The sequence below is a fragment of the Aspergillus mulundensis genome, assembly GCF_003369625.1.
Source record: "Aspergillus mulundensis strain DSM 5745 chromosome Unknown scaffold_13, whole genome shotgun sequence".
Lineage (NCBI taxonomy): Eukaryota > Fungi > Ascomycota > Eurotiomycetes > Eurotiales > Aspergillaceae > Aspergillus > Aspergillus mulundensis.
In genome coordinates this window covers 686,516-714,166 of record NW_020797901.1, presented here as the reverse complement: position 1 = coordinate 714,166, position 27,651 = coordinate 686,516, and the positions used below count along the sequence as shown (strand labels likewise).

General features: G+C 42.1%; 10 protein-coding genes across 10 annotated transcripts; 4 read left to right on the top strand and 6 right to left on the bottom strand.

Annotated features, from left to right (window-relative positions):
* Positions 1 to 398: 398 nt before the first annotated feature.
* DSM5745_09828 (DUF1772 domain-containing protein) lies at positions 399 to 1,001 on the bottom strand (the record flags this gene model as incomplete). The annotated part of the gene is made up of 2 exons (XM_026751844.1): positions 399 to 862; positions 908 to 1,001. 2 exons carry the CDS (start codon positions 999 to 1,001, stop codon positions 399 to 401), a joined length of 558 nt encoding a protein of 185 aa, XP_026599576.1.
* A 1,061-nt stretch (positions 1,002 to 2,062) lies between these two features.
* On the bottom strand, positions 2,063 to 3,228 carry DSM5745_09827 (uncharacterized protein; the record flags this gene model as incomplete). Its single annotated transcript, XM_026751843.1, has 4 exons — positions 2,063 to 2,443; positions 2,498 to 2,694; positions 2,796 to 3,117; positions 3,172 to 3,228. The coding sequence occupies 4 exons, from the start codon at positions 3,226 to 3,228 to the stop codon at positions 2,063 to 2,065; spliced, it is 957 nt and encodes a 318-aa protein (XP_026599575.1).
* Positions 3,229 to 3,264: 36 nt separating this feature from the next.
* DSM5745_09826 (uncharacterized protein) lies at positions 3,265 to 3,971 on the bottom strand (the record flags this gene model as incomplete). Its single annotated transcript, XM_026751842.1, has 2 exons — positions 3,265 to 3,656; positions 3,704 to 3,971. 2 exons carry the CDS (start codon positions 3,969 to 3,971, stop codon positions 3,265 to 3,267), a joined length of 660 nt encoding a protein of 219 aa, XP_026599574.1.
* Positions 3,972 to 4,552: 581 nt separating this feature from the next.
* Positions 4,553 to 6,100, top strand: DSM5745_09825 (uncharacterized protein; the record flags this gene model as incomplete). The annotated part of the gene is made up of 4 exons (XM_026751841.1): positions 4,553 to 4,571; positions 4,644 to 4,790; positions 4,838 to 4,947; positions 5,033 to 6,100. The coding sequence occupies 4 exons, from the start codon at positions 4,553 to 4,555 to the stop codon at positions 6,098 to 6,100; spliced, it is 1,344 nt and encodes a 447-aa protein (XP_026599573.1).
* A 165-nt stretch (positions 6,101 to 6,265) lies between these two features.
* DSM5745_09824 (uncharacterized protein) lies at positions 6,266 to 7,330 on the bottom strand (the record flags this gene model as incomplete). The annotated part of the gene is made up of 1 exon (XM_026751840.1): positions 6,266 to 7,330. The coding sequence occupies one exon, from the start codon at positions 7,328 to 7,330 to the stop codon at positions 6,266 to 6,268; it is 1,065 nt and encodes a 354-aa protein (XP_026599572.1).
* A 1,126-nt stretch (positions 7,331 to 8,456) lies between these two features.
* Positions 8,457 to 9,356, bottom strand: DSM5745_09823 (uncharacterized protein; the record flags this gene model as incomplete). The annotated part of the gene is made up of 1 exon (XM_026751839.1): positions 8,457 to 9,356. One exon carries the CDS (start codon positions 9,354 to 9,356, stop codon positions 8,457 to 8,459), a length of 900 nt encoding a protein of 299 aa, XP_026599571.1.
* A 5,222-nt stretch (positions 9,357 to 14,578) lies between these two features.
* DSM5745_09822 (putative exo-beta-1,3-glucanase (GH5-family) member of the ScExg1-family) lies at positions 14,579 to 16,310 on the top strand (the record flags this gene model as incomplete). Its single annotated transcript, XM_026751838.1, has 2 exons — positions 14,579 to 15,151; positions 15,237 to 16,310. 2 exons carry the CDS (start codon positions 14,579 to 14,581, stop codon positions 16,308 to 16,310), a joined length of 1,647 nt encoding a protein of 548 aa, XP_026599570.1.
* A 7,035-nt stretch (positions 16,311 to 23,345) lies between these two features.
* On the bottom strand, positions 23,346 to 24,418 carry DSM5745_09821 (uncharacterized protein; the record flags this gene model as incomplete). Its single annotated transcript, XM_026751837.1, has 5 exons — positions 23,346 to 23,351; positions 23,527 to 23,611; positions 23,665 to 23,842; positions 23,903 to 24,340; positions 24,409 to 24,418. The coding sequence occupies 5 exons, from the start codon at positions 24,416 to 24,418 to the stop codon at positions 23,346 to 23,348; spliced, it is 717 nt and encodes a 238-aa protein (XP_026599569.1).
* Positions 24,419 to 24,998: 580 nt separating this feature from the next.
* On the top strand, positions 24,999 to 26,608 carry DSM5745_09820 (uncharacterized protein; the record flags this gene model as incomplete). Its single annotated transcript, XM_026751836.1, has 2 exons — positions 24,999 to 25,498; positions 25,552 to 26,608. 2 exons carry the CDS (start codon positions 24,999 to 25,001, stop codon positions 26,606 to 26,608), a joined length of 1,557 nt encoding a protein of 518 aa, XP_026599568.1.
* Positions 26,609 to 26,667: 59 nt separating this feature from the next.
* Positions 26,668 to 27,096, top strand: DSM5745_09819 (uncharacterized protein; the record flags this gene model as incomplete). The annotated part of the gene is made up of 1 exon (XM_026751835.1): positions 26,668 to 27,096. The coding sequence occupies one exon, from the start codon at positions 26,668 to 26,670 to the stop codon at positions 27,094 to 27,096; it is 429 nt and encodes a 142-aa protein (XP_026599567.1).
* Between the last annotated feature and the right edge of the window lie 555 nt (positions 27,097 to 27,651).

Here is a 27,651-nt window from a genome sequence, read left to right as displayed (position 1 = left end):
GTTGGTGCTAGAAATTGGTCAGCAATCGCAGCCCAGATGCTCTTTGAATCTCTCTCATGTCAAGTAACTAGATCCATATTCCCTTCGATACTTCCTCCATCAGCTTTTGTACCCTTCAATCGTGATCGTCTGCAAACAGCTCCCGTACTACAGGGTATAATCTCAAGGGGAAAGGCCAAAAAACTACTAGAGTGTAAATCAAGAGATACTATTGTGCAGTAGAAGTTGAATATGCCACCTGCACTTGCATCCACCTTCTTGCCGTGCTGAATGTCTCCAGTCCGCATACCGCAATCTACACATCTGCCTGCCGTCGCAGAGCATTGACCAGGTAAGTATGAAGAGTCAAAACTATAAGAAGAAGCAGACAACCCACAGGGTTTCATGTGGCCGTCAGCCTACAGAAAAGCCGCCGTGATGCCTACCAGCCCACCCACCAGAGGCAGGATGCTCCGAATCCCATTAAAAAGAATCCACCGGCCAAGAAGGTCGTTGCTTTGAGTCTCTTCCGCGGTAGTCAGATCACGGGATCGCGCGAGTTGGATGAGCGCATTGTTCGTCGGCCGCATCGTGACGATGGTATACGGCACGATGCTTACAGTCAGAGTAGCCGCTGTGATATAGAGCGCAACACGATTGTCCGTCGTGGGGCGAAAGAGAAGGGCGCCATGCAGGTGGCGGACCGACCAGGCGAGGTAGAGGAATGCAGCGGCGGTGGTGGCCGCAACCGGCGGATTCTGCGCCTTGCCAGCATCGTATACTTTATTCCATAGCTTGACAACCGTAGACTGTGAGACTGACTTCTCCTCTCGACTTTGCGTCAACGCTGGCACGGCGATCAAGCTTAGGGCGGCGATATTACCTGGCGAGCGCGGTGCGATGAGCAGTTAATTGAGTCAGAACATACCGGTGAGCTGGCTAGCTACCGTACCTGAGAGCCATGCGGCGCCACTTAGGCCGACAGCCTGTGCAATTCGGTAATTAAGGGGATATGCGCTCATCATGAACACGGGGATAAGGGGTAATAAAAAGGTAGTATAAGACACAATCTGAAGGGGGAGCTAAAGCTGGCCTTATATCAGCAATGGCGCAAGTCGAGGACGTCATCCATATGGTCGGTCACCCCGGAGCCGCTGGGTTGGACTTGCACATTGTGTGACGCTAACAATGGTTTTTTCATAAGACACGGACTTTGACAGGGGGATCTGGATCCGACTGGGTGATCCGCTGTAGCCTGTGGGGTTAATCAAATATGCTTCAGAAGCAAAGAGTCCCTACTCTTGATAAGAAAGCTTAAATCTTTCAACTTTTTCTTAGCAGTTAAGCCCGAAGTAATGTGATGGCCATGCTACTCCTACTTAGTGGCTCACAAGAAGAGCATAAACACACAATTGTAGGACTCAAGAAGTCGTTTGCAAGTTTTTTTTTTTTTAGTATTGGTTTCTAGATTGATATAGCCCTTCTGGTATTGATACTACTCCAGGGTACTGATTCTATTAAAATCAAGTGTCTACCCAATGATTCAAAGCCTTACCTTACCCTAGATCTTGAGATTACCAGCCTGGTGAATTCACAGATTTCACACCCTAATCCATCCCCGAGCTCGGCGACTCGAGAATCGAGGCAAGCCATGACATCAGGAACATGACACTATGGATAGGTACAGGCCCAAGGTTAGGCACGGCAATTAACTTCCCCAAAATGCTCGCTGCGTATATTCATGATATCAGAGGATGAGGATATATTATCGATTCTAGCTCAAGATCCTGCATGTTCATTTTCTTGAAGAGAAGATCTTGCACATTATATTTAGCGAGGTATTAGGAACAAAGCTATTTCTAATATAACTATCTGAGCTACTAAAAAGGGTGAGGTCTTCATATCCCTACCCAGATTATATACTTGCAATCATCACTTCCAAGAGCCGCCGCGGATCAGGTCGGACACTTGGAATCCGTCTCATACAACCTCACTACACCAGCATCAGCATCCTCGCCCCAGCCCTTCATCCGCGCCGCCAGGAAGACATTATGCGCAGCCGAGGTTATCGGAGCCCAGAACATCAACTCCTTTGTCTCTCCAAGAACCATCCGAGGTCCCTCGCAAGAGTCGATAACGGGGCCTCAAAGCGAGACTGAGAAGGAGGAGCCCAAGCACCCTCCAGCATCATCGGGACCCGAGTCTCCAACATCCAACTCCACGCCGCCGCACTACGGACAAAGTGGAAGATTTGAGAGGTGCTGAGACTTAGATGTGATGCAAACGCCATCGCTTCGGCCGCCGCGAGGAGCTGGATACCGGATAACATCTGGTCAATCAGTTTGACTGTCGATGCCGAGCCCAGCCCTCCGCTTACTTGTCGGACTCTGTCGAATGCACCGTGGGCAGCAGCAATGATGCCGCTGGCCCTGCCAATCGCGGTATCGGTGCCTGAGTACAGCATCTACTGTAATAATCAGCTGTCAAAGACGCTTTGGAATGGACTATATTCACTTACGGTTGTGGTCGGACTCTCCTTGGAGGAGCCGCCGTGGCAAACCGGGGCATCGATCAGGGAAATGCCGGTTCCCAAATCAGCCAGCTGCTTTGCGAGATTTTTGCCTGTGACGGAGAGGCTGTTGAGAGCAATAATATGAATGCGTTGTCTGCAGGAGCTTCGGCAGTTTTGCTGGTTCCGAGGAGAAGATCCGTCGCCTCATTTATATGTTTAGGTCTTAGTATCAGAGCGTCGGCGCCCTCTGCAGCGGCAATGGGTGTCTTGTGTGCGATAACTTTGTTATTTTTCTAAAGGAAACCTGCGGCCTTCGTGCCATCGACGTCGAAGACGTGGACGTTGAAACCACTATTGGCAAATGACACTGCTAGATCACATCCCAGGTCATCGAGATTAAACACGGCGACTTTTGTAGGTGTTTTATCCAGTGACTTTGACACCTCGAGGGAAGACGTTGGTCCGGTGATTGTTGAGTTTTCAGGTTCCTGCAGAAACAGTCTTACCAGTCCAGCGTCGTCCTCCTTGCCATACCCCTTGGCCGAAGCTGAGATATACAACTGCTCTGCGACAGATGCAACTGGTAACGGAAACTGAGTAGCTCGTGCTGTCGAGACGACAATGCCCTACCAGCGAGGTTAATAGATTTGCGGAAGACTGTTATGGAGTGTTTTGCATACCATGTCCTTGACAAAAATGTTTAAAGCGGACAAAGGGGTCCAGTCCTGCTCCAGCATATGTGGCACGCGGTTCCCCCAAGCCCAAGAACTCCCTTAAGTGTGCTGGATAATGTCGAATACTTCTCTTGTATCGAGACCAGCCCTTGTGGCAAAGGCTATGGCTTCTGACGCTGCTGCAATGTGTGTACCCACCAGCAGCTGGTTAACCATCTTGATCTTGCTGGCCGCTCCAAGGCCACCGGAATTTATGTATAGTCGCCCCGACATATCGTTGAGTAGGCTCGCCGCCCGAGCAAGTGCATCGGATAATCCTGCGGCGAAGATACTCAGAGTCCCGTTGGCCGCGCGAAGGGTGCCGCCGGACACGGGCGCATCAACAACAGCGACATCCGGGCGGCCGATGCTTGCGATGCGTGAAGGGAGGGAGTCATAATAGGTGGGTGGGACAGTTGAGCACAAGACCACGGTCGCGTCTCTGGGCAATGCTGTAGCTAGGGTTAGACGTGTTGTTATAGGTATGAGTTGGACGTACCGTCGATAGCTGAGCAGTCGAACAGGATAGAGTCCAGCTGTTGGGCGGTTGCCGCCATGCAGATGAGGATGTGACTGCTCTTAGCAACATCACTGGGGGACTTTCCGGCACGCCCACCCTGCGCAACGAATCTGTCGAGACTGGATTGCCAGATGTCGAACCCCGTCACGGTGTACTGGGGTCTGCGTTGGAGGTCGGGGGCCATCCCCAGGCCCATGGCCCCAAGGCCAATGAATCCAATGTTGCTGGGGTCCTCGAGGCTACCCATTGTGACTGGTGGGATGCTTGCTTTGCTCGTGACCAGACTCAGCCACGGTAATATATGAGCCTTGTCCGATACATCCAAAGTCGGTGTAGCTTGGAACCCCGGGAAATCGGACAAAGGCCGACGGCAAGTCGGCTCAAAAGCCGCACTGGCGACGCTCCAGCTTTGTCACTTCTTTTCCCGATTCTCCATCTCCGATTTCCCACCCGGACTGTTCCAACCACCGCATATCGTATTCATGGATTCAAACGCTGAGGGTACCGTTGCGGCTCCGCCACAAGCAGAGGTCGATTCCGTGGTGGAATCTACCAACTTGGCCGCCACTGGACAGGGAGGGCCCGTTCGAACGAGACCTGGGCAGGGGAGGAAAGTCAAGGCTTGTATGAAGAGCACTGTGTCTTGAGAGCAACAAACGAGGAAAGTCCAGGGTCAACTGGTCACCAACGCGGTTTCCCTTTCAGGCCACGAGTGCAGGAAACTGAATATACGATGCGAACTCTCGGCAGGCAGTCGCAAGTGCCGCTACTGCCTCAAACGCAATCTGCATTGCGTGATGAACCACACCGTCGTCACTCAACTTCATGATGGCGAGCCCAGCGAGGAGTGAGTTCCCTTTGCCCATCTTCGATCCTACCATAGTAGTGATTACTCGACTGACTAGGTTCTAGGTCGCAGAAAATCGATGCAATGCGTCGGGAGATTCTAGAGATGAAAGGCTCCCTCAAGCCCGTGTCCAAGGGTTGGAGGAAGATCTCAACCTCTCGGGCTATCAATATAACATCGTCCTCAGCGTCACATTCATCGGGTACATTCTGATGCAAGGTATGTTACGCCGCCAGTTCAAGTTTTCTGTTTCTAACCCTTCACAGTGCCCAGTAACATGCTACTTTCTTTGACCCGTCCCAGCATCCATCTCTCGGTCTGCATGGTCGCTTGGGGAATAGCCAGTGGAGCTACGGGGCGGTGCAGAACTTCTCAGGTCTTGCGGCCTGTCGATTCATTCTCGACATAACGAAGGTAAACAAGTCTATCCCGGATCCCATGCACAATCCCGACATTGACAGGCCCCCTTCTTCGCCGGTTGTGCATTCCTCTTCAGTGGCTGGTACACCCGCAAAGAGATCGGGTTCCGTCTGGCCATCTTCTACTGCGCCGCCATGCTAGCAGGCGCCTTTGGCGGCCTCTTCGCCGCCGGCATCGAAGCAGGCTTCAAGAATCACACTCTCCGCTCATGGCGCTGGCTCTTCATCATCGAGGGCGCGGCTACTGTCCTCTTCGCCATCCTAACAGGCTTCATCATCCCCGACTGGCCCGCAACCACGAAATGGCTGTCCCCCGAAGAACGCGCCCTGGACATAATCCGCATAACGGAAGACGCCGGCACAGAAGACGAGGGCTTCTCAACCTGGGACGCCACCAAACTCGCGGTTTCCAACCACCGCATCTGGGTGTGCATCGTCAGCCAAGTCTGCCTACAGGCTGTCGCATCATTAACAAACTTCCTCCCGACCCTCGTGCAGAACTTCGGCTTCGGCACTATTGAAACCCTGCTCCTCACCGCACCCCCTTATGTCCTCGCAGCTCTTGTCTGCCTAACAAACTCCTATCTCTCCGACCGCTATTCCACGCGATCCCCCTCAATCCTCATCCCCAACGCCATCGCAGTGACGGGAATAATCATCACCGTCGCAACAACCATCAGCGCCGCCCGCTACGTCGCCATCTTCATGATGCTCCCCGGGACATACGGGTGCATGATGATTTCGAACGCAGGGATGGCGAATATTGCCGCGAGGCCGCAAAAGGTGCGTGCTATCGGGCTAGCCATGAATAACTCGCTTGGTAAGTCAGCACTGGTTTGGACGCCGTATCTTTATCCCGAGAACGCGGGGCCGCGGTATGTTGTTGCTTGGTCGGTCAATCTAGCGCTTATGGCGGTTTGCATGACGAGTACGGGGCTCTTGAGGGTTTTGTTGGCGAGGGAGAATAGGCGGTTGAAGTCTGTGGAGGAGAGTCTCGTGGATGATGGGGGTGAGGATGGGATTAAGGCGAAGGATCATGTTTATCATATTGCGAGGGCTACTGCTGGGAGTGATGGGGAGGGTGGTGTTAGGGCTCGGTATCAAATTTGAGGGGCATGGGCATATCGAAGGTCCATGGATCTATGAATACTGAGTTGATGTGCTCGTCCAGTATCAGCCAATGAATTCCGATCAAAAGATACCATGCTATTATTCGATATCGTCTATTATCAATCTATGAACCTATGCCCATCTCCAATGCCCCATATAAACTTATCACTGATTTCGTATCGGTGCGGTCACCTCCATCGAGATGTCCAGTATACTCTCCAGCTCTTCCCCCGGCGTCCGCCCAATCCCACACTCCGTCGCAACGCCAAAGCCCCTCTGCAGGACCCTCTGCGCAGCCCTAATCCTCCACCTCGTCCCATCAAGATCATACGCATGAACAAGACCCAGATACAACCTCGTCTCTTCCGCAATCCTCAGACCCCTCAACGGCTCAAAATACGCCTCATCATCACGCCCCTTCGGAACAGGAACATGCACCCAGCCAATATCACGCATTTTACCCAGCATTTCCACAACCCCATTCGCAAGATCAACAACAAGCCCCAAATCCTCCGGCTCGACAAAATGCCTATGTCCAGCATCGCCATAGCAAAAGTGAAACCCCAGCTCAACATCCGCCGGAATCCCCGCGCAGATCCGGCCGATGCGCGAGAGGACACCAGCCCTCACACCACCAGGCTCGTTGATGAAATGCGGTCTGAAGAACTCGTTACATAGCCGCCCGCGCTCGTGTTCCAAAGCGAGCACTTCAACGGCTACATCCCACTGGATCGCGAGGGCGGAGGCGGGAACATGTGCGATAATGGCAGCCAAGGCCTCAAGCAAGCGCGCTTCATACCACGGCTCGAACTGTGCGTGGAATTCAGGCCGCAGGTGGCTTTGGATGACGGCGTACGGCGTCGGCAGGCTTACTTGAAACCGGACGCCTGCAGGAATTATTCCATTCTCGCGGAGCGCGACGAAGCGGGTGTATGACTCTATAGCGACCTCGTCGTAGCGCGTGCGGCCTATGGAGTCTTGGCTGTAGACTCCCGGCGTAGCGGGGAGATCGATGCCCCCGTGTTGGGGGCGGAGGGTTTCGAGTGGGAAGCAGGGGAGTTGCCATTCGATCCAGTTATAGCGTGTGCTTGTTTCGCCGTCCGGGAGGGTGTGCAGGCGGTTTGGGAGGGTTGTTGCGAGCTTTGCGAAGACGGCGTCTGGTGAGGGGAGGGGGATGCTTCCGATTAGGAGGACGCCGATGGGGTCTGGATTGGGCGTCTGCGTCTGCATTTTGGGGGTGGAGAGGGAGATTGAGAGGGGGTGAAGCTGGAAGGGAATCAGGGGTCTTAAGTAGTGATAAGAGACAAAGAATTGCTTGTCTAGGTAGGATCAGCGCCCGCCTCTTCCTCCAGCTAACGCAACTTGGATGCTGCGTCATGTCTACCTACCTAGGACCAGACGCATCTTCGCAAGTTCTTGCTGATGTGGTTATTGATACCCTATACCCTTAGCAAGTCCTCCCACGTACAATGAAGTCTATGGTAACAGGTCATAAGATGCACCTTAGAAAATTGGCATGGAGGCCCATAAATTCTGCAATTCAAACTGCCTCGATGCATACTGAACCATCCATGGACGGTTAGGTACTATCAACCTCGTAGCCTTGGAAAAGGCTGTCCAATGGCGAATCTGGAAGCCACGATCGAAAGAAGGTGCCCGAATGCGAGCTCCTTCCTCGAACAGCCACCCCAGCCATCTTCACACACACCTAGGTTACCTGAGCCAACCATGTTCGAGAGCTGGGCAGCGAGGATCCTAAAGCTATGTTTCGACTAGATATTCGCCATGATATTCAGCTCTCTCTGTTACTGGATCGATCTTGGCCAGTCCAACAACATGGCGACTCCAATCATCATGTAGCCGAAGACTAACAGCGTATTTACCAAAATAGCACGACTGTAGGTCGCACCGATTGGACTTCTTACCTACTATAATCAGAAAGGAAGTGGTGTTGAGGTAGCGCTCGTAGTCCCTTGCTCGGCAGGTGAACCTTACCTACGAGTACCTAGGGTCGTTTCTGGTATGAGCGCAGGGCCGTGAGTGAGCTAGGTACCTAAGGACATTACAAGACGCAGCCTATCTTCAAGCATCCAATTCTCTCCTCAAATGCGCAGAATCTCGGAATGGAGAGGACCCGCTCTACGGAGTACGCCGAGGGCTTTGCACACAAGAGCCGACTCATAATGTCCCTCCCACTCGTGGTAGGCTTTATTTAGAGAAACCAAGTTAAGAGAGGTTACTTACTGTCATTGGGAAGAGAATACAGCTATTAGGAAGGGTAAGTACGTTGAATACATGGCAGTAAAATATTGTAAAATGTGATGTATATATTATAGATTGGTAAAATAGAGAACATCTAAGCTGCGGAGCTGACCCATAAAACACTCGAAAACACATACGCCAAAAGGCGGAATGGAAGTCTGGATGTGCCGTGACCAATTTCCAAGGCAATCTCGTCCGGGGGACAATATCTAAGCGTGGAGAGCAACAACGGGTTCTGACCCCCAGCACCGAGCGTCTGCTCCAGCAGCTCACGCGCACTGGGTAACTGCAGCCCGCCCAGCGCCTGCTCCAGACTCACGCCCATCTGCCCCTTCCGACTCTCCAGCTTTGACAGCTGAATCATGCCCGGCCTAAACCCCATTAGAATCTGCTGGATGGCATTTGGACAACCCGCAACCGCACTGTCTAACTGCGCCAGCACCTCACTATCCCGTTCCCCATTGTGTTCAACAAGAAACGCCCTGTCCTTCCACACAACCAGCCTCGTCATATTACACCACTGCTGCTGCACGCCCCAGTGGAGCTCCACACCCGCACACGCATCAACAGCCCTCTTAACAACGATATCGTCGTCCAGCGGCGCCGGCGCAAAGAAGTCCTCTTCGATCTCGCGGCGGACTTCAATCCGGTCTGCATCAGTCAGTCCTTCCTTGCCAAACGCCACATAGACTTCCCAGCTATCCGCCGGCGTGGAGGCCCGGTACCCCGTGTAGATGTAGTAGTGGGTCATCCTCTTCTGTTTCAGATAGTGCGCCAGCTCGACGAGCAGCTCGTGCGCGATCTGCTGGCGCCCGCGCTCACGCAGGAGCGCGGCTTTTTCTGCCGTTGGCTCGGGGATCAGGTTGTTGTCGACGAGGCGGGCCCATTCGGCGAGCTCGGTGCTTTTTTGGGCGGAGGTCTTGAGGGATTCGAGGTTTAGGGTTGCGGTTAGGATTTGGCCCGATGTGGGCTTTTTGGTGTTGTGCTTGCACATTTTGGTGGATCTGCTGGGGTCGATTGGGGAGTGTTTTTGGGTTGTTTCTGTGGATTTGAGAGATGAGATGGTTCTCTCGAAGGTTAGTTGGATTGAGAGGTGTTGATTTGATTGTGGTGCTCATGGTAAGGTAGGACAGGGTCCGTGGACATTAATATAGCCATGAGATGATGCCTATGGTATCTGTATGAAATGCATTGAATGGAGGGCTTCAAAGCTGCTTTGTTCTAAGTCTTTCATGGCGATGAAATTCATTGTCGCTATCATTGTGGTTTGCTTTCATGGTGGAACGACAATGCCTATTTACTATGTGGTCTTCTTTCATACCCTTTCATGGATGCGGTAGAATGGTGCTGTATTGCAAGAAGTCTTTCAAAGCAGAGGTTCTTTTTATTGCAAGTCTTCTAAGGTATTTGGCTTCCATTGTCTTTTCTTTCAGTCAAAGAGCCAAAGGCTGGTATTGGAGTCAATGAATACATTGAGGCCAGAATGTCAATAAGGTACTTTCTTTCACGGCTCCCTATCTTCAGGCCCTTGAATGAGCTCTGCGAACAGCAAACAGTGCCCTATATCGATGCTTTCGCAAGAATTATTGCTCCGATATATTCGTGCAAAAGTAAGACATTTGAGCCGAGATAAAACCAGGAACAATAATTCTAATAAACAATGGCTACCGGTGACAATGACCCCAGCCATGTTGCTTTCATGCCAGTTCTACCATACTAAGGCTCAAGCCTATGGTAGGTACTAGTGGGAGCTTCTTCGTAGGTATGTAACGTGAATAGCCCGGCCTGCTCAGCCTACTACGGCGGCTGCGTACTATGGTATGTGCCAACATCCCTTCAAGGCACGGATTGTAACCGAAAGGGCTAAGGCTTTCCCTCCATCTCATCGCCTCCTACTATGGTACTGGAAGCGTTGGCTAACTGCGCCCTTTAGTTTACTTATAAGGTCCGACCATGCAACATGCGGTCTCTCACATACTAGGGGTACCGTCAGGTACGCAACAGTCAGAAATGTTTACCTCGGGAAGTCTATCATCAAGACAAGTCTTCATCCTGTTATCTGATAAAAAATTCATCCATTATTGTTGCCGATTATTTGCCACGTTAATTGCAAGGAAAACTTCCGAGCGCCGAAGTTAGGGATGGTAAAATGTCGTCATAAAATGGAATATAACTAACACAGCAAAATGTTAGAGTTTTCTCTAATAATTAAATCTAATATTCACGTGATAAAAAGTGGATTTTAATTAATTAATTAAAATACGCCAAGCCTAAATTATAGCTAATTAAGGTGCTAAATATTTTACTTAAGTAAAAAAATAAATAATATTAAATACTAGTACTTTTATACTTTTTAATAATAAATATATATATTTTTTCTAGAGCTTTAATATTTAAGATTTTTTAATTATAATTATTATAATACTTTAAATTAATAATAATTTATAGGTTAAAAACCTTTATAAGGTATTTTATAATAAAACTAGTAAAGTATTTTTTTAATTTTTATTTTTTTTAATTTTATATTAATTTTTAAAAATATAAGTTAGGTATTAATATTATAGCAAGGCATAAAACCCTTAAATAACTTAGTAATAAACTTATTTTTTTAAAAAATATTTAAATTAGCCTTTTACTAAGTAACACGGCTAATAATAACTTTTTTAAAATTATATATTAAAAGTAAAAAATAAAAAACTTTTTTATAGCTATTTATACTAGTAAACTTTTATTCTTAATTTATAAAAATTTATACTTTTAAGTATTATTTTTAAAGCAAAAAATTAAGGCCCCTATAAATTATTAAACTTTTAAAGGTAATTTATTAAATAAGTATTATAATAAAACACGCCTTGTAGTAAATAAAAAATTTAAAAATTTTAAGTATTTTAATATTATTATTAATAAGTTTATAAATTAGTTTTTTAAACATGTTATTACCTTGTTATTTAATATATTTATTTATAGCTTTTTTTATACTTTTAAAAAAATTTTAGTAAAAAAGTTTAAAGGCAAGAAAACTATAAAATAAATTTAAAATTAAATTTAAAAGTATTTTATTAATAAAAAAGGGTATTTAACACGCCTTAATAATATTAATTAAAAAAAAAATAATTTAATTTTTATAAATACCTGTAATACTATAAAAAACACGTAAAAAATTTTTTAAAATAAAGCTAAGTTTTTTTATATATTTTTTATTTTTTATAATTTTTATAACTTTTAACTTTTAATAAAAAATATTTTTACTCTTTATAGGCCTTATAAGATTTTTAAAAGTATTATAAATATTATTAATTTTTTTATAGCGCTTTAAAATAACTAGCTATTATTTATAATTACTAAGTAAAAAAAAAATAATATAAAAGTGCTTATTATGCTAGTAATTACTTGCTAGGGAACCTAGTTTAATTTTTTATACTTAGTATAAAAGTTAGGTATTTTTTTTACTAGTAAACCTTACTTTTAAAGGTTATTATAACTTTAAAATTTAAAAAGCTAATAATAATAAAGTTAGTTGTAAAACTCCTTATAATATCTAGCTTTTAATTTAATTTAAAAAACCTTTTTTTTATTATAAAGCTTATTTACTATTTTTAGCTATAATTAAAAAATTAAAAGGCTAATATTATAATAGTACATGTTATATTCTTTTTTTTAAATAGCTTTAAAAATTAACTTATTTTTTAACTTTTTAGATTATAAAGCACTAGGTATAGTTATAATTAATTTTTTTTTATTAAGCTATTAAAACTATATTTAAAAATAATTTTTAAAAATACCTTATAAAGTTAAATTATACTAGCTTTAATAAATAATTTAATACTTAATTAATTAATTTTTACTAGGCTGCTTATTATTTTAATCCCTAAAATATTTTAGTAATACTACCTAAAGTAATAGCCTTTAAAATTAAAAATATTATTTTTTAATATATTAATAAAAATGTCCATGCTAACTTTACCTTATATTAAGTAAAAAAAGTATATTTTTACCCTATAAAAAAAATACCTAAATAATAATTTCTTACTTTTTTAGGCATAATTTATAAGTTTTTTATTTTTAAATAGCTTTAAAACTAATTATTACTTTTTTTTAAGTTAAAATTACTTTAGGCCTCTTTTCCCTAGCTATATAACTTTTTTATATAATTATTAATTTTATTTTTATTAAGTGCTTGTTCTCTGCTATAAATTTTATAAAAAATAAGTAGTAATCTTGCCTTTAAGTAATAAAAATAAAAAAATTAGTATATATTTATATAAATACACGCGCTTTAAAATTAAAGCCTATTAATATAAAAAAGGAAAATAAGGCTAAAACACTAAAGTATAAGTTTATTTAATTAAAAAAAAAAAATAGCCCGCAACTAGTTACTTTATAAAAACCTTATAATTTAAAAAATTTTAAATAATACCTATGCTGTTAATAAATTACTTAGTTAAAATAATATAAAAAAAAACACTATGTAGCTAAAGTAGTAAAATTAGTTAAGGTTAATAAAGTATTATAAAATAATAAGCATGGTATTATTAATACTTTTTACATAGCTAATAAATTTAATTAAAATATTTTAAAAAGTACTGTAAAAAGCGCTGCAAAATATATTTTAAAACTTTTTAAAAAGTATTAATTTTTATATATAAATTAAAAAAAATTTATTTTTTTTATAAATTTATAGTGCGCCTTTTAAAATAGGACTAGTTTTTACATGCCCTATAGCTATTAAGCCTTTTATAATATACCAAGTGCTAATTTAATAGCCTTGCTTTACTATAACTATTATACTTATTATTTAGGTGGTCACAAATAGTCAGATATATGTCAGATCCCACCCCTAGCCGAAGTAGAGCCGGGGCCCGGATGGCTGGCTCCCGAGTGCCGGTGGTTGAGAGTGGAGATGCCGATTGATACTTGGATCTAGATGATGCAGACCTCTGTTGGGATCGAGATGTGATGAGCCATGTAGCAGTCTTCGACGATCGAGACCCCGACGAACCACGGTCGTAAAAGCTTTGCCTAGTCTGATCTTCGCTTCACACTGTCATCTACAACTTCTTTCATATCATTGATCATTCAACTTCAGAATATCATCTCGGGCACTATTCTTCTCCCGTGCATCCACCTGTGACCTGTCAGCCTGTCAGGTAGGGGTGGTAGTTGACATATGTCTGACCGTCTGTGACCACCAAAATGACCAGTGTGACGGTCACAGCAAAACAAGGTTGTTAAATTGGCGCTTGGTATACTAAAAGGGGTCTAGCTTCCGCGGCATATACTCGCACTAGCCCTAAAATAAAAGGCTAATAGCTTGGTTTAGCGCATTTTAATTAGTTAGCTTTAATCCACTTTTAGTCACGTGTGTGTCGTCTCTAACCGTTATAAAAAACATTAACATTTCGCTGTGTTGGTCACAGTCTGTTTTGTGACGACATTTTACCATCCCTACTGTCAGGAATTGTCAGCCGGGTCCTCGGCATCGCAGCAAGATCAGGGCTTCAGACACTCGGAAAAGCCGAGCCAGGGACTATTGGACTATTGGCCCGCTAAGATGGAGGCCCACTTGGTCGGCCCGGATTCTTGGTTGCAGAACAAGACTTTTCCTGACATTTCACACACAAATCTCCCCTACAGCTTGGCAGGTCTCATGCTTGTCTGGGGTAGAGTGCGTACCCTTCCTCCAGAACACATGAACATTGAGAACGAACACTTGCACTGGCAGTAACATGTAAACAAAGCAGAGAACGCCACTGGGAGCTTAACGAGCCCAAGGTTCAGGGACCGGCCCTGCACCACGTGGGAGCCGGGCAATGGTCTCGATAGGGCTAGTTAGTTCTCCAACCAGTCTTATGGCAATCGATCCCTGTTTATCAGACCGTACCTGACTCATACGTCATTTGATCGATCCATCGGCTTCGATAGATCTCTTCCAGACTCGCACTGCTCAAACAAGGCCCTGTGTGCCGAGTAAAACCTGCAATGTTTGGCCCCCAGCGGAGTCTCGTCCGATTCATCTCGGTTTGTCTCCATTTCTCGCAATGAGGACCCTCTAGCCCTTCAGCCTAGCTAGGGCTGTTGTGCCCAGGCAGGGTTTTCTTGCGGTGATGTCCGAGCCTTTGACGCCCCTATAAAGTCAGCCCGATGCCCCTAGATCTGACAATCCCTGTCGACCCCTGTCCATCTTCCCTACCCCAGTCGTTCGTTTGATCGCTCGCCATGCGTCTCACCCTGGCAGTAGCCGCCTCGGCCGGCCTCGCCGCCGCTGGCGCCATCCCGCATCATGCCGAGTCCAAGACTTGTGCGAATGAGCTCTGGACAGGCGAGGTCCTGCACCTCTCGCTCAATATCATCGAGCACCCCATCATCGTCGACGTCGAGCTGCACCACAACGCTGTCGTGACCGTCGACAAGACTATCCTTATTGAATGCACCGATGCTCCCACTCGTTTGTACACCACGGTCACTGCCACCAGCACGGCCACCGTCACCAAGACCATTTCTACTGCGACTATCTCCACTGCCACTGGCCTTCCTACCCAGACTTCCACTCAGTCCATAACTGCCCCCGATACCATCAACAAGGGCGTCCAGACTGAGATTGACGGCCAGTCTGTGACATCGACCCGCCCTGCCACCACCACTATCACTGCCTCCGGCGCATCCGGTGCATCCGGCTCCGCCTCCATCCCCAGCACTGAAACCGGCCTCGTCGCCGGTGGCTCCGCCGTCGGCACAGGCGTCAACACCGACCTCTACACCATCAAGCCCACCTACACCTCCGGCCGCCCCGTAACATCCACCCTCTACGCCTCCGGCACCCCNCTCCACCCCCTCCTCCGCCCCCATCACCGGCGAATTCACCGACTGGACCAAGTTCAAGGCCAACGGCGTGAACCTAGGCGGCTGGCTCGAGCAGGAAAAGGTCTTCAACCAGTACTGGTGGGACCAGTATGCCCCGGACGCCGAAGACGAATGGACCTTCTGCGAGACACTCGGCTCCAACTGCGGCCCCGTCCTGGAAGAGCGCTACGCCTCCTTCGTAACAACCGCCGACATCGACCGCCTCGCCGCGGTGGGCATCAACACCCTCCGCATCCCAACCACCTACGCCGCCTGGATCAAGGTGCCCGGCTCACAGCTCTACAGCGGAAACCAAAAGGCGCACCTCCGCAGAATCGCCCTCTACGCAATCGAGACCTACAACATGCGCATCATCGTCGGCCTGCACTCTCTCCCGGGCGGCGTGAATAACCTCGACATCGGCGAGAAGGTCGGCAACGACGGGTGGTTCTTCAACAGCACGAACCTGGCATACTCGTACGCCGCCGTCGACGAGATCCTCTCTTTCTTCGTGGACTCCGGATACCCCTGGGCCTTCACAATCTCCCACCTCAACGAAGCCTCCGATAACCCCTCCGCCTTCGCAAGCCCCAACACCCTCACAGCCAACGGCACCGCCTGGATCGTGCGGTACACCCAGGGCGTGCTTGCACGCATTGCAAAGGTCGACTCCCGCATCCCCCTGATGCTGCAGGATTGCTTCCTCTCCGAAGAACACTGGTCCCCCTATTTCCCCTCTGGCACGAACATCGTCATCGACCAGCACGTGTACTACTTCGCCGCATCCGGCGTGTACAGCCAGTGGGCGAACGGGGCGATCTGCGGCCAAGCGTCCGTTCTGCCTGGCGATGGGAAGTTCCCCGTTTTCGTGGGCGAGTGGGCCCTGCAGACGCTGTACTCCAATGCCTACGACCGCCGCCAGGAGCTCTTTGAGACGCAGCGCTATGCTTGGACGAAGTATGTTGCCGGCGGGGCGTTCTGGAATATCAAGCATAATTCTAGCGCGGTTGTGGATGGGCAGGGCACGCAGAGGGATTACTGGTCTTTTGAGAATTTGCTGGATGCCGGCGTTGTTAGGATGCCTGTTGCTAATGCGACGTACTGCTAGATCTTACTTATATCAGGTATACGCTTGAAGCTTGCCGTGGGCTTACCAGCGACATGCTACCATACTTAGCAGATGGTATCATAGCCACTCAGGGCCCTGTTAGCCAGGGTTGCGGCTATACATCGGTGTAATATGATGAGAATGAGTTTTCTTTGGCCTAGTTGTATCGGCGATAGAACAGAGCTCAACCAAGTGCTTTCAGCTGCTCGAGTCTACCTAGGTATAAGTGTATATACCTATAGCTATAGCATGGGCTCAAATGTACATGTACTCCTCAACAACGGTTAGGCATCCCTGTCCTATTCCGTCCAGTCGTGCATGTGCTCTTCATCCATCCATAGTCCTCTGCACCAAGAGCCCTCAGTAAGAACCCATTCCTGGTCTCGACCGCTTTGACGCGAAGCAGAAGTACTCCGTGGAGACCCTTTTATTGATGACGCATACCCTTCAAAAGCTTCCACCCTCTCCGGCTGGTTTACTCCATACTCCATGCTGCTGCTCGCAATAGAGTAGAATACCCTAAAGCGCAATGAGCACCAGGTTCTATGGTCCCAAGGTATAGAAATAACGATAGTAGCGTGGAATGAAAGGGTTGTCCGCCAGTTCAGCGCACCGAGAGCCAATGCCATATACCTAAATATTTATTCTGCTGGGTGAACTAAAAGCAACAGCGACGGCGAGAATTGGATGGATTAGATGATGTCAATTTATACTAGGTACTTATATTAAGTCTGAAGCCCTTATATCGCCACAGTTCTAATCCCAATCTTCCAAACGCAGGACAGCGACGAACCCAATGTCCGCAGGTCCGGGTCCACTGTCAATACTGACCATCTTCTGGGTACCTATCTAGGTAGGTCCCTAAATGCCTGACAAACATCTACAACACACCCCCACTCAACAACGCCCCCGGGAACAACTCCTCCAGCGCCTCCCACGCTGGCTTGCCGCCCACCTGCATATCCTCAAACGCCGGACACGCCAGGTCGACAAGCGGCGCCGCCAGAGCCTTGGTAATAAGGCCCAAGGGAGCTGCTAGAGTCTTGTAGATACCGGAAAGCGGATTCGGACTCAGCAGTTTCAGCGCCTGGAACACAAAGCACAGGAGGTTGTTGTCCTCTAGCAGAGTGGTCGCGTTCAGGACGCCGCCGGTGAGGTCGGAGAGGTAGTAGTAGTAGTGATATTTAACGCCCCGGGGATTGCTAGGCGTACGCCTAATGTTCTAGACCTTTTTTAGGGTATAAGGGCGTGCCACCGCTAGGTAAGTAGCTTATTTAAATAAGTTTATATATATATATATATAAAAAGGCTTTTTATTTTAAAAGGTAATTTTTACTAAAGCTTATAAGCTAGGCGCTTATTTTTTACTTATTATTTTAATATATAGCTATTAACAGGTATTATTTATTATATATTTAAAAATTTAATTATAGTAGTTTATAAAATCTAGCTTTTATATAAAAAAAGTATACTAAATAAATTAGTTATATTAAAAAAAAGTATTTAAAAAAATATATATATAATATAAAAAAAATAAGGTTATTTAATATTAAATTAAATAATTTTAGTATAAAAATTATTAGGGCGCGGGGAACCCTAGTATAGGTAAATAAATTTATAAAAGTTTATAATTTTAAGTAAAAATATAAAGCTCTTAAGCTTTAGTTTATAAAAATATTTTAAAGCTTTAACCTTAATTATTAATAATACTATAGGGCGCTAGGGCTATTATTAAAATTATTACTTAAAATAATAATAAAAAACTAAGTATTTAAGGCTTTTATTTTTTTTATAAAAATAAATAAGCTTAATATTTTTATATTAAAAGTATTTATAATATTACTTAAAATTTTTATATAAAAACCTAAGTACTAGCTAGTAGTATAAAATTAAGTATTTTAATATAAGCTTTATTTATAATTTAACCTAGTAAGGCTTTAGTTTTATAAGCTATTATTTATATTAAGTTAATAATTTTATAAAAATACCTTTTTATTACTTAGCTTAAATAATTTAATATATTTATTTATATAGGCTATGTATCCTGCTTATAATAGGCTATACTTTAAAAAATTTAATATTTAAAGGCTATATTTTTATAAAGGCTATTTTATTAGCTAGCTTATTAACTAACTTATTACCTTTAATATTTATATAGCTAGGGGATTATTATAAGTAAATTATATATTAATTTATAAGCTAGTATAATATATAAAAGGCTTAATTTAAAAATAATAAGGGCTGCCCGCGCGTGTACTAAATTACTAAGGTATTATTAATATAAAACTAGTAATAAGGCACTTTAAAAAGCTTTTTAATTATTATTTTTAGTTTTTAAAGTATATTAATACCCTTAGTATTATATATATAAAATTAGGTATTAATTATTAATAATTTTTATATTTATAAGTATTATTTATAATATATTATAAAGCTATAGCCTATATAATAAACCCCTTGATATATTTATTTTAAGTTATTATTAAAAATTATTATTTTTATTATTAATAATACTTATTATTATTATTTAAACTTTTTTATAGCTAGCTTTTTAGCCTTGCCACTAGTAGGATTTTTTAAATATTTTTAAAAATAATAAAAATATGCTAAAACTAGCCTAAAAGTTTTTAAAAAAAGTACTTTTATTATTTATACCTTTATTTTAGGTTTTTAGTATATACTAGCGCCTTAACCATGTAAGATTTCTAGTAATATTATTTATATTATTAGTAAATTTTAATTATTAACTAGCCTTAGCCTTAAGGTAAAATATAATTATATTTTTTTTAATATTATTATTATAAAAAAAAGCCTAGTATTTTTAAAAAAAAAAATATTATAAATATTATTTAAAAAACTAAAAATATATTGCAAGCAGCTAGTGCTAGGGTTTTTTTAATTATTTTAATATATTAGCCTAGTTAGGTACTAACTTTTAAATTTTATATATACCTTTTAAACTTAGTTTTATTACTATACCATGCCTTTATGCTATATAAAAGGCTAAAAATAATATAAGTAATAATTACTTTATAAAGTAAATTTATAGGTAGGCTATATATTATATATATTAAATTATAAATATATTAAGTTATTACATGGGCTTTAATTACTTACTTAATAATATACTAGCGCTAAAAAAGCTATTTATTAAAAAAAATACTTAACTAATATAATATAAGCTATTTTTAGCCTAGTACCATGGTAATAAAAGTAATTATTAATTAATTATTAATTATTAGTAAGGGTATTTTACCATATTATTTTTAGGTAATATATAGTATTTTTAGCTTTTTAAGTATAAAGGTTATTTTATTTTATTTTTTTTAGGCTAGCATGCTATAAATATTTTTTATTAAAAGCTTATAATTTATATAAAAAAAGTTACTCGCGTGGTTAAAGTAAAAGTTATTTATATAATTAAAATATAAAATTAAGTTTACTAGTAATAGCTTAGTAATATATAATAAAAATAATATTAAAAAAAGGGGCAAGCCTTATAATATATTATAATATACTAAATATATTATTATTATAATAAATTTTAGGCGCATTTTTATATTTTATTTATTAAAAAAACTTATAATTAAAGTTAAAAGTATATAAAGCCAGCCTTGCTTTATTATTTATTAAAGCAGGTATTATAATAAAATAATATTAAAAGTACTTAAAATATTTATAATAATTATAATAACTTTCTAGTTTTATAAAAGTACTATTTTTATATTATAAATAAAAAAGGCTATTAAATTTATAATTAAGTGCTTAGGTAAAGCATTATATTATTATAAGCTTAATATTTTTAATACTAGCATAATAAAAGTAACATAATATATTATAATTTATTTAAGTTTTTTTTTTAATACTAAAAGTAGTGCTATAGGGCGCTAAAATTAAAATAAAAACTTATTTTTTTTATTATTTTTTAAAGGTATTACTATTTTTATAAGCTTTTATAATAAGGGAAAGTATTTTAATTATAAGTATTAATTATATAACTTATATATAGCCTGCCTAACATGCTTTTAATAGGCCTTTAAAATATAAATTATTACTTAATTTACCCTGGGAAAGGTGCTGCTTATATTTATAATATTTTTTTAACCTTTTTTAATAAAATTCTTTTTAATTAATAAAGGTACTTATTACCTTGCTAGTACTTTAGCACTAAAAAATTAAAATTTAAATTATTATTTATATTAAAATATTTTAATATTATTTTTTATAAAATATTAGCCTTTTCCCGCGTGTTTTTAATTACTTTATTATTTATTAATAATAAGGGAGTTTTAAGCCTAGGCTCTAGCTTATATTATATTATTATTTAATATAATTTTTAGTTATTTTTAATATTATTAATTATTTTAGTTTAATACACGTGCTTGGTTTTATAAACTATAGCTAAAAACTACTTTTTTTATTTTAAGGTAGGGTTTATTACCTAGGCTTAATAATTTTTTATATATTTAATTAATTACTAGGGGGCGTTATAGCTCCCTAGGTTAGGGTATTTATTAATTACTTATATAACTTTTGTAATAATATTACTAAAAAATTTAATATATTAATTTAATGCTTTTATATTTTTAAGTTTTTTAGGTTAAAAAAAATATTATTTTATTTTTTATAAGCCTAGCTAAGCACTTAAGCTTATAATTTAATATATTATAATAATATTATTTTAATATTTTCTTCCCGCGCCCTAGCATTATAATAATTAAAGTTTAATAATTAAAGTTATTATATAACTTAGGTATTACTAGCATATAAATAAAAAAAATATTTAAAAAAAATTAGGTTAAAAATATAACTAGCTTTATATATAGCCACGCCTAGCTTATTAATATAATTAATATTATTATTATTAGCTTATTTAATAATCTTATTACTATAGTGTAAGTTATTTACTTTAGGCTTAAAAATATTATAGGTAGTATTAAGGTCCTTATTAATTATATAATTTAAAATAGGGGTTAATATAATTAGGTAATTAATTATTTTATAAATAATTAGTTTTTAATATATATTTAAAACCTTAATATTATTTATTATAAGCTATAGCATGTTTTAGCTTTATACTAGGTAGTATTATTTAACACGTAATACTTCTTTTTTATAAATATAAGTAAGTACTTTAGGGCGCTTTTTTAACTAGTTTTTATAATTATTTTAGGTATTTACTAGCGTGTAGTACTTATATATTAAGTAATTTTAAGTTTTTATACCTATAGTAATTTAGGGCTTTTAAATATAAGTAATATTATAGCCTTGCTTATAGGCTAGTTATAAAATTATAATATAATTAAATATAAACTTATTTATATTAACCTAATAAATAGTAAAATCCCGCTATTATTAGGTATTATTTTAGTAATAATTATTATTATTTTTTTTTAGTATTTTATTATTAAAGCTTAAAAAAAATTTATTATTAATTTTTATTACCTAGGGTAAAAAAGGCGTGTTTATGCTAGCTAGGGTAAGTAAAATTAATTTAATAAAAAATTACCTAAAATTTTAATTACTAGTAAAGGTATTAAACCACAGGGTATAATAATTAGTAATTATTATAAAGCCTTGCTTATTTATTTTTAGCTTTTTTATAACATGCTTTTAAAAGTTTTTTTAAAATAAAAATTACTTAATTTTAACTTAAAGCTAGGTACTAGTATTAACCTAGGCATGCATGTTTTAATATTAATAAGTATTATAATAATACATGTTATTAAGTTTTTTTTAAATAAATAAACTAGTTTCTTATTTTTACGCCTAGGGGTTACTAGGTAATTATTATATTTTATTAGCTAAGGGCCTAGGTAGTTTATATAATATATAAAATTTTTATAATTTAAATTAATAAAACCTAAATAATTTATAGCTATTATATTATATTATATATAATATATTATATAATTATATTACGCTAGGTAATAATATTTTTAATAACTAGGGTTATACTAGGAAACTAGCTAGTATTTTTTAATAAGTTAATAATACTTATTTTAGTTAAATAAAGTAAAAGCCTTAGGCTATTTTAAAAAAAATACTATTTAAGTAATATACCTAGTATTTAGGTTAAGCCTATATTTTAAAAAAGCAAGCTTAATTAGCTTTAGTTTAATTTAGGCTATAACTTTATTTTAAATTAGCTTAGTAATATTTATTTTATTATTATTATATATTAAAATAATACTAGGTACTTCTTGCACCGCGTAGTTATATTATTTTTAAAAAATATATATATTAATAATACCTAGGGTATAGTAAATTACATTAATTATTTTATTAATTGTTAAAAGGTTTTTAATAAAAAAAATTATTAAAAATAATAACCTAGCTTATATAAGTAATATTAATTTTAAAAATAGCTATTATTATAGTTAATTTTAATATATATTTAATAAGGGCTTGTTAAATAACATATACCTTAAGGCATGCTATTAACTTATTATTAAAAAAGGTAATTAATATCTTATAATTATTTTATATAATTAAAATTATAATAAAGTTATTACACGCTAATTAAGCTATTAAGGTGTTTAATAAGGGTACCTTACCTAAGGTAGTATTAATTAAGATAAAAAAACTTATTTTAAAAGGGGTAAATTAAGCCCTTAAGTTTTTAAAAGTTAAACTTATTTTTTTAAGTAATAATTTTATTAAAGGTTATTATAATAATAAGCTAATTATATATATATAAAAAAATATTATTAATATTATTAATATTAATATAGCCCTTTAAAAAAATAAAGTATATAAATTTATTATAAATATTATAAATAAAAATTTTTTAATTTTAAGTTTTTTACCTAATTATAAAGCTATTAATAATAATTATAAAACTTATAAAAACTTCGCGCTTAATATATACTTAATATTTTTATTTATTAAGTTAATTATAAAGGGCCTTTATAATTAAGCTAGGTTAAAAAATTAGTATATTATTATTTTTAATAATAAAAAAAAAAAATAGGCTTGCTAGGGCCCTTTTTTTTATTTTTTTATAATATAAAGATTAAAGGGGAATAGGGAATTTTATAACTAGGTAAAGTTAGCTAAATTAAAACTTATAAATTAATTAAAAATATATACCTTAATTTTAATTATTATACCACGGGGAGTAATAAAATAAAAAAAAGTTAAAAATAAAATTAAAATAGTAAAAATATATATTTATAATAGTTTTAAAGCATCTAGAGCCCTTATTTAAAGGTACCCCTAGATTACTAAGAGTTATAAAGGTAAGGTTGGAGAGGTCAACGCCCGTGAAGCTGTTGATGGTGCCGGTGTTGCCGCCGATGCTAGTACTTGTTAGCCATGGCCCCTCAGATTTTGCTAGCTCGGGAGAGCATACCTTGCCAGTTCCGGATACTTCATAGCCCAGCCGAGAAGGTCGACGTTTAGATCGAGGAGGCCGTAGTCGACGGGTCTGCGGTGCCAGTTTTCGGGAATGCGTTCGTGGCCCTTTTCATAAGACAGGCCCGCTTTATTGGTGCCTGACATGCCGTAGAAGCTGCGGGCAATATTCTTGGCTAGAGAGCTCGTCAGTTTATGGTAGATCCTGGGCAGCGAGAGACCCGGATGCCACTCACTCAAAACCTGCCCCCCTTCAACCCCAGAATAATTCCCCAGCAACCTCACGTTGAACGCATACCCAGCATTCCTCGCAAACAGGCCCGTCACAGGCCCATAAAAGAAGTCCGGGTTGGAAGCCTTACTCTCCTCGAACCGCCTCGCCGCCCGCGCAGCCATCACATCCATGCTGAACGTTCCGTCCTCATCAAAGGAATCATACCACTCCATGAACAGCGTCTCGTTCATAGTCGACGCATCACCAGTGACATACAGGCCATCCCGCGTATTCGACGAGTCTGATTCTATCAGGTTGTGCGAACCGTTGAGGCCCTGTGGTTCACCGAGCAGGCCGAGTCCATCGCCGAGGAGGTTGTTGACGCCGCTGTCGCGGGCCCCGATTGAGAAGCTTGGACTTAGGGAGAAGGGGCATGTAGGGACGGTAAGGGATTGGAGTTCTGGGAGATAACCTTGCTTTAGCCAGGAGCAATAAGGTAATCATGGATATAATACGTCGTCGCTTTACTGGGGCTCATGATCGATGAACGAGATACCTAGACCCCATTCAGGCATTGCAGGAATTGCCCGGGATGCTTGGGCTGACAGGGATATGCGGAGCCCAAGCTGGCGCCCGGGCGTATGGGACGGAGGAAGCTTACATTGTTCCTGCACTGGCTGGGTCAGTGTGCAACCCACGGTGGAGCAGACTAGGGCAGACTGGGGCTGGCAGGGACGCCGTCTGAGCGTCTCGGACCGTCGACCGTTGTGCCGCGAGAGTTATGCTGCATGGGGCAGGTGATCGTCTGATCATATTAAAGTCCTAAAGTATATTATGTGCCTGACCAGGGCTCAAGTGCCGGCATCCCTGTCTAGTTCTGATGCTTGACTCTGTAGATCTGACTCGAAGTCCAGGGGTGCTCCGTACTCCGTATACGTGCACTACTCATGCCCTGGTACATACGGACCGGGATATATCTAGGGCTGCCAGGAATGCTCCGACGGTGAACAGCAGCAGTCCGTTCCTTTGTTTTCCTTGCCACTCCTTATTGCAGGGTGTGTTTCCAGTCACTCATTTATACTGCATATAGTCTATAGTTCCTTTTTCCACCCGCAACAATGCTGGTAAAGGCCCTGAGCCGTCTGCTCCTGTCCACCCTCCTCTTCTACCCTGCCATCACCATAGCCAGCAACCACCATGCCCACCAGCACCAGCACACCCAGCGCGGCACCTCCAACAACAACAACAACAACGCCACCGAATACGACTACATAATCGTCGGCTCCGGCGCAGGCGGCGGCCTCCTCGCCGCGCGCCCCGCCCCAGGCGGGTACAGCGTCCTCCTCCTCGACGCAGGCGACGACCAAGGCGAGGCCCTGCACCAGCAGATCCCCGCGCTGCAGCTACACGCGACGCAGTACGAGCCCATGCAGTGGGACTACTTCGTCAACCACTACGACAACCTGACGCGCCAGGAGCAGGACAGTAAGATGGTGTACCGCCGGCCTGACGGCGAGCTACACACGGGCGCCAATCCACCGGAGGGCTCGGAGCCGTTGGGGATTCTGTATCCCCGTTCTGGCACGCTGGGCGGGTGTACGGCGCATAATGCCATGATGTGAGTAGTGACGCTTGTTGATTTGGATGGGATGAGATAGCTAATGGCGGTAGAACGATCTACCCCTACGAGCGAGACTGGGATGACCTGGCGGCCCTGACTGGCAACGAGACGTGGTCGGCCGACAATATGCGCGGGTACTTCCAGCGTCTCGAGGATAACCGCTACGCACCGAGTGATATTGTCTCGCATGGATTTGGCGGGTGGCTGCAGACCAGTCTGACTCAGCTAACCCTCGTCGTCGAGGACATGAAGCTGCTGTCGCTGGTCATCGCTGCAGGCACTGCAATGGGGCAGAACCTCGTCGGTAAGGTTCTCAACACCGTCACCGGACTGGCGGGCATTCTCCTCCGTGATTTGAACACTGACATTGCTGGCCGTGATAGGCAAGAGGGCCTCTTCCAGGTCCCGCTTGCTGTCAAGGTGCCTGACTACAAGCGTACCGGGCCACGGGACTTCCTGCTCGATACCGTGGACGAGGGATATAAGCTCGATATCCAGCTCACGACGCTCGTAACCAAGGTCCTCTTCGACACGTCCGGTTCAATCCCCCGCGCCATCGGCGTCTACTACCTCCAAGGTCAGAGCCTCTACCGCGCCGACCCCCGCGCCTCCTCCTCCTCAAACGGAACCCCCGGCAGCGCGTACGCAAAGAAAGAAGTCATCCTGTCCGCAGGAACATTCAACACCCCCCACCTGCTCAAACTCAGCGGCATCGGCGACAGAGCGGAACTAACAAAACATAACATCAAACCCCTCGTGCACCTCCCAGGCGTAGGCAAGAACATGCAAGACCGCTACAAAACGTCCATAATCGGCAAATCCCCCACCGACTTCGCCCTGACCTCAAAATGCACCTTCCTCTCCCCAACCCCCGACAACGACCCCTGCTACACCAACTGGGCGAACGGCCTCGGCGGCAGTCTCGCGTACAAGGGCACATACAGCACAAACGGCATCGCCATCGCAATCCTCAAGAAATCCGCCGTCGCCGAACACGACGAGCCAGACCTCCTTATCACCGGTGCGCCGGGGAATTTCCCCGGCTACTACCCTGATTTTCCGGCGTCGCTCTCGGCGACGCCCAGCACTGGGCGTGGATCGTGCTGAAGACGCGGGCCCGCAACCGCGCAGGAACAGTTGAGCTGCGCTCCACGGACCCGCGCGATATGCCGCTTATAAACTCCCACTTGTTCGACAAGGAGACTGTCTCCGGTGACGCGGACGAACTGGATCTGCAGGCTGTGTACGAGGGCATGGAGTTCTCGCGCGACATCTTCGACAACCTAATTCCGCTTGATAGGGACTTCAGCAAGACATGGCCAGGCCGCGAGAATGTGAGCGGTGAGGCGCAGATGAAGGATTTCGTGAAGCAGGAGGCTTGGGGGCATCATGCTTGCTGTACGGCGGCGATTGGGGAGGATGGGGATGAGATGGCGGTGTTGGATGCGGACTTTCGGGTCCGTGGGGTGGATGGGTTGAGGGTTGTGGATGCGAGTGTGTTTCCGACGATCCCTGGGTTTTATATTGTGTTGCCGGTTTATATGGTCTCTGAGAAGGCGGCGGATGTTATTTTGGCGGATGCCGGGAGGTGGTGATGGCCTCAGCTCGTCCCAATCTGTTGCTGCTGTTATGTATTAGAAAATTTCTACAGTAATAGTAATCTTAGGACCTTGGAAGCTGCGGATCTATATCTTGGTTCTCAATGGTCTAGTCTGTCTTAGCCATCCACCGGCGTTAATTGATCTTCATAGGTACGAAAGCCGGCTACCTTGGTTAGCCCTAAGTCTCCAGCTGAGGGCTGCCGGTGTCAATGTCCGTGGATAATACTCAATAGAAGAATAAAAATAGGTACTCGTTCTGGCCAGTGCCTAATTCTAGGTGACAAAAGCCACTGGATTGGGGGATCCGAGTGGCCATCTGAGCTGTGGGGTGCGAGGGTCAATATCTCGATATCTCAGAAACTTTGACTGTCTTTGATCCTGCGATGAGCTCAAGGTCAATTGAAGGATTCAAAACTCATTATTTTCAAGTCTCGGCTAGGCCCAGTGACGGCAGTCCTTGCAACGGCAATTTGTGTTAAATGTTATCTGATCTAGGTAGCCACCTAGGCTTGCTCTGCAAGTCTATTCACCGACGAATTCAATTATGAA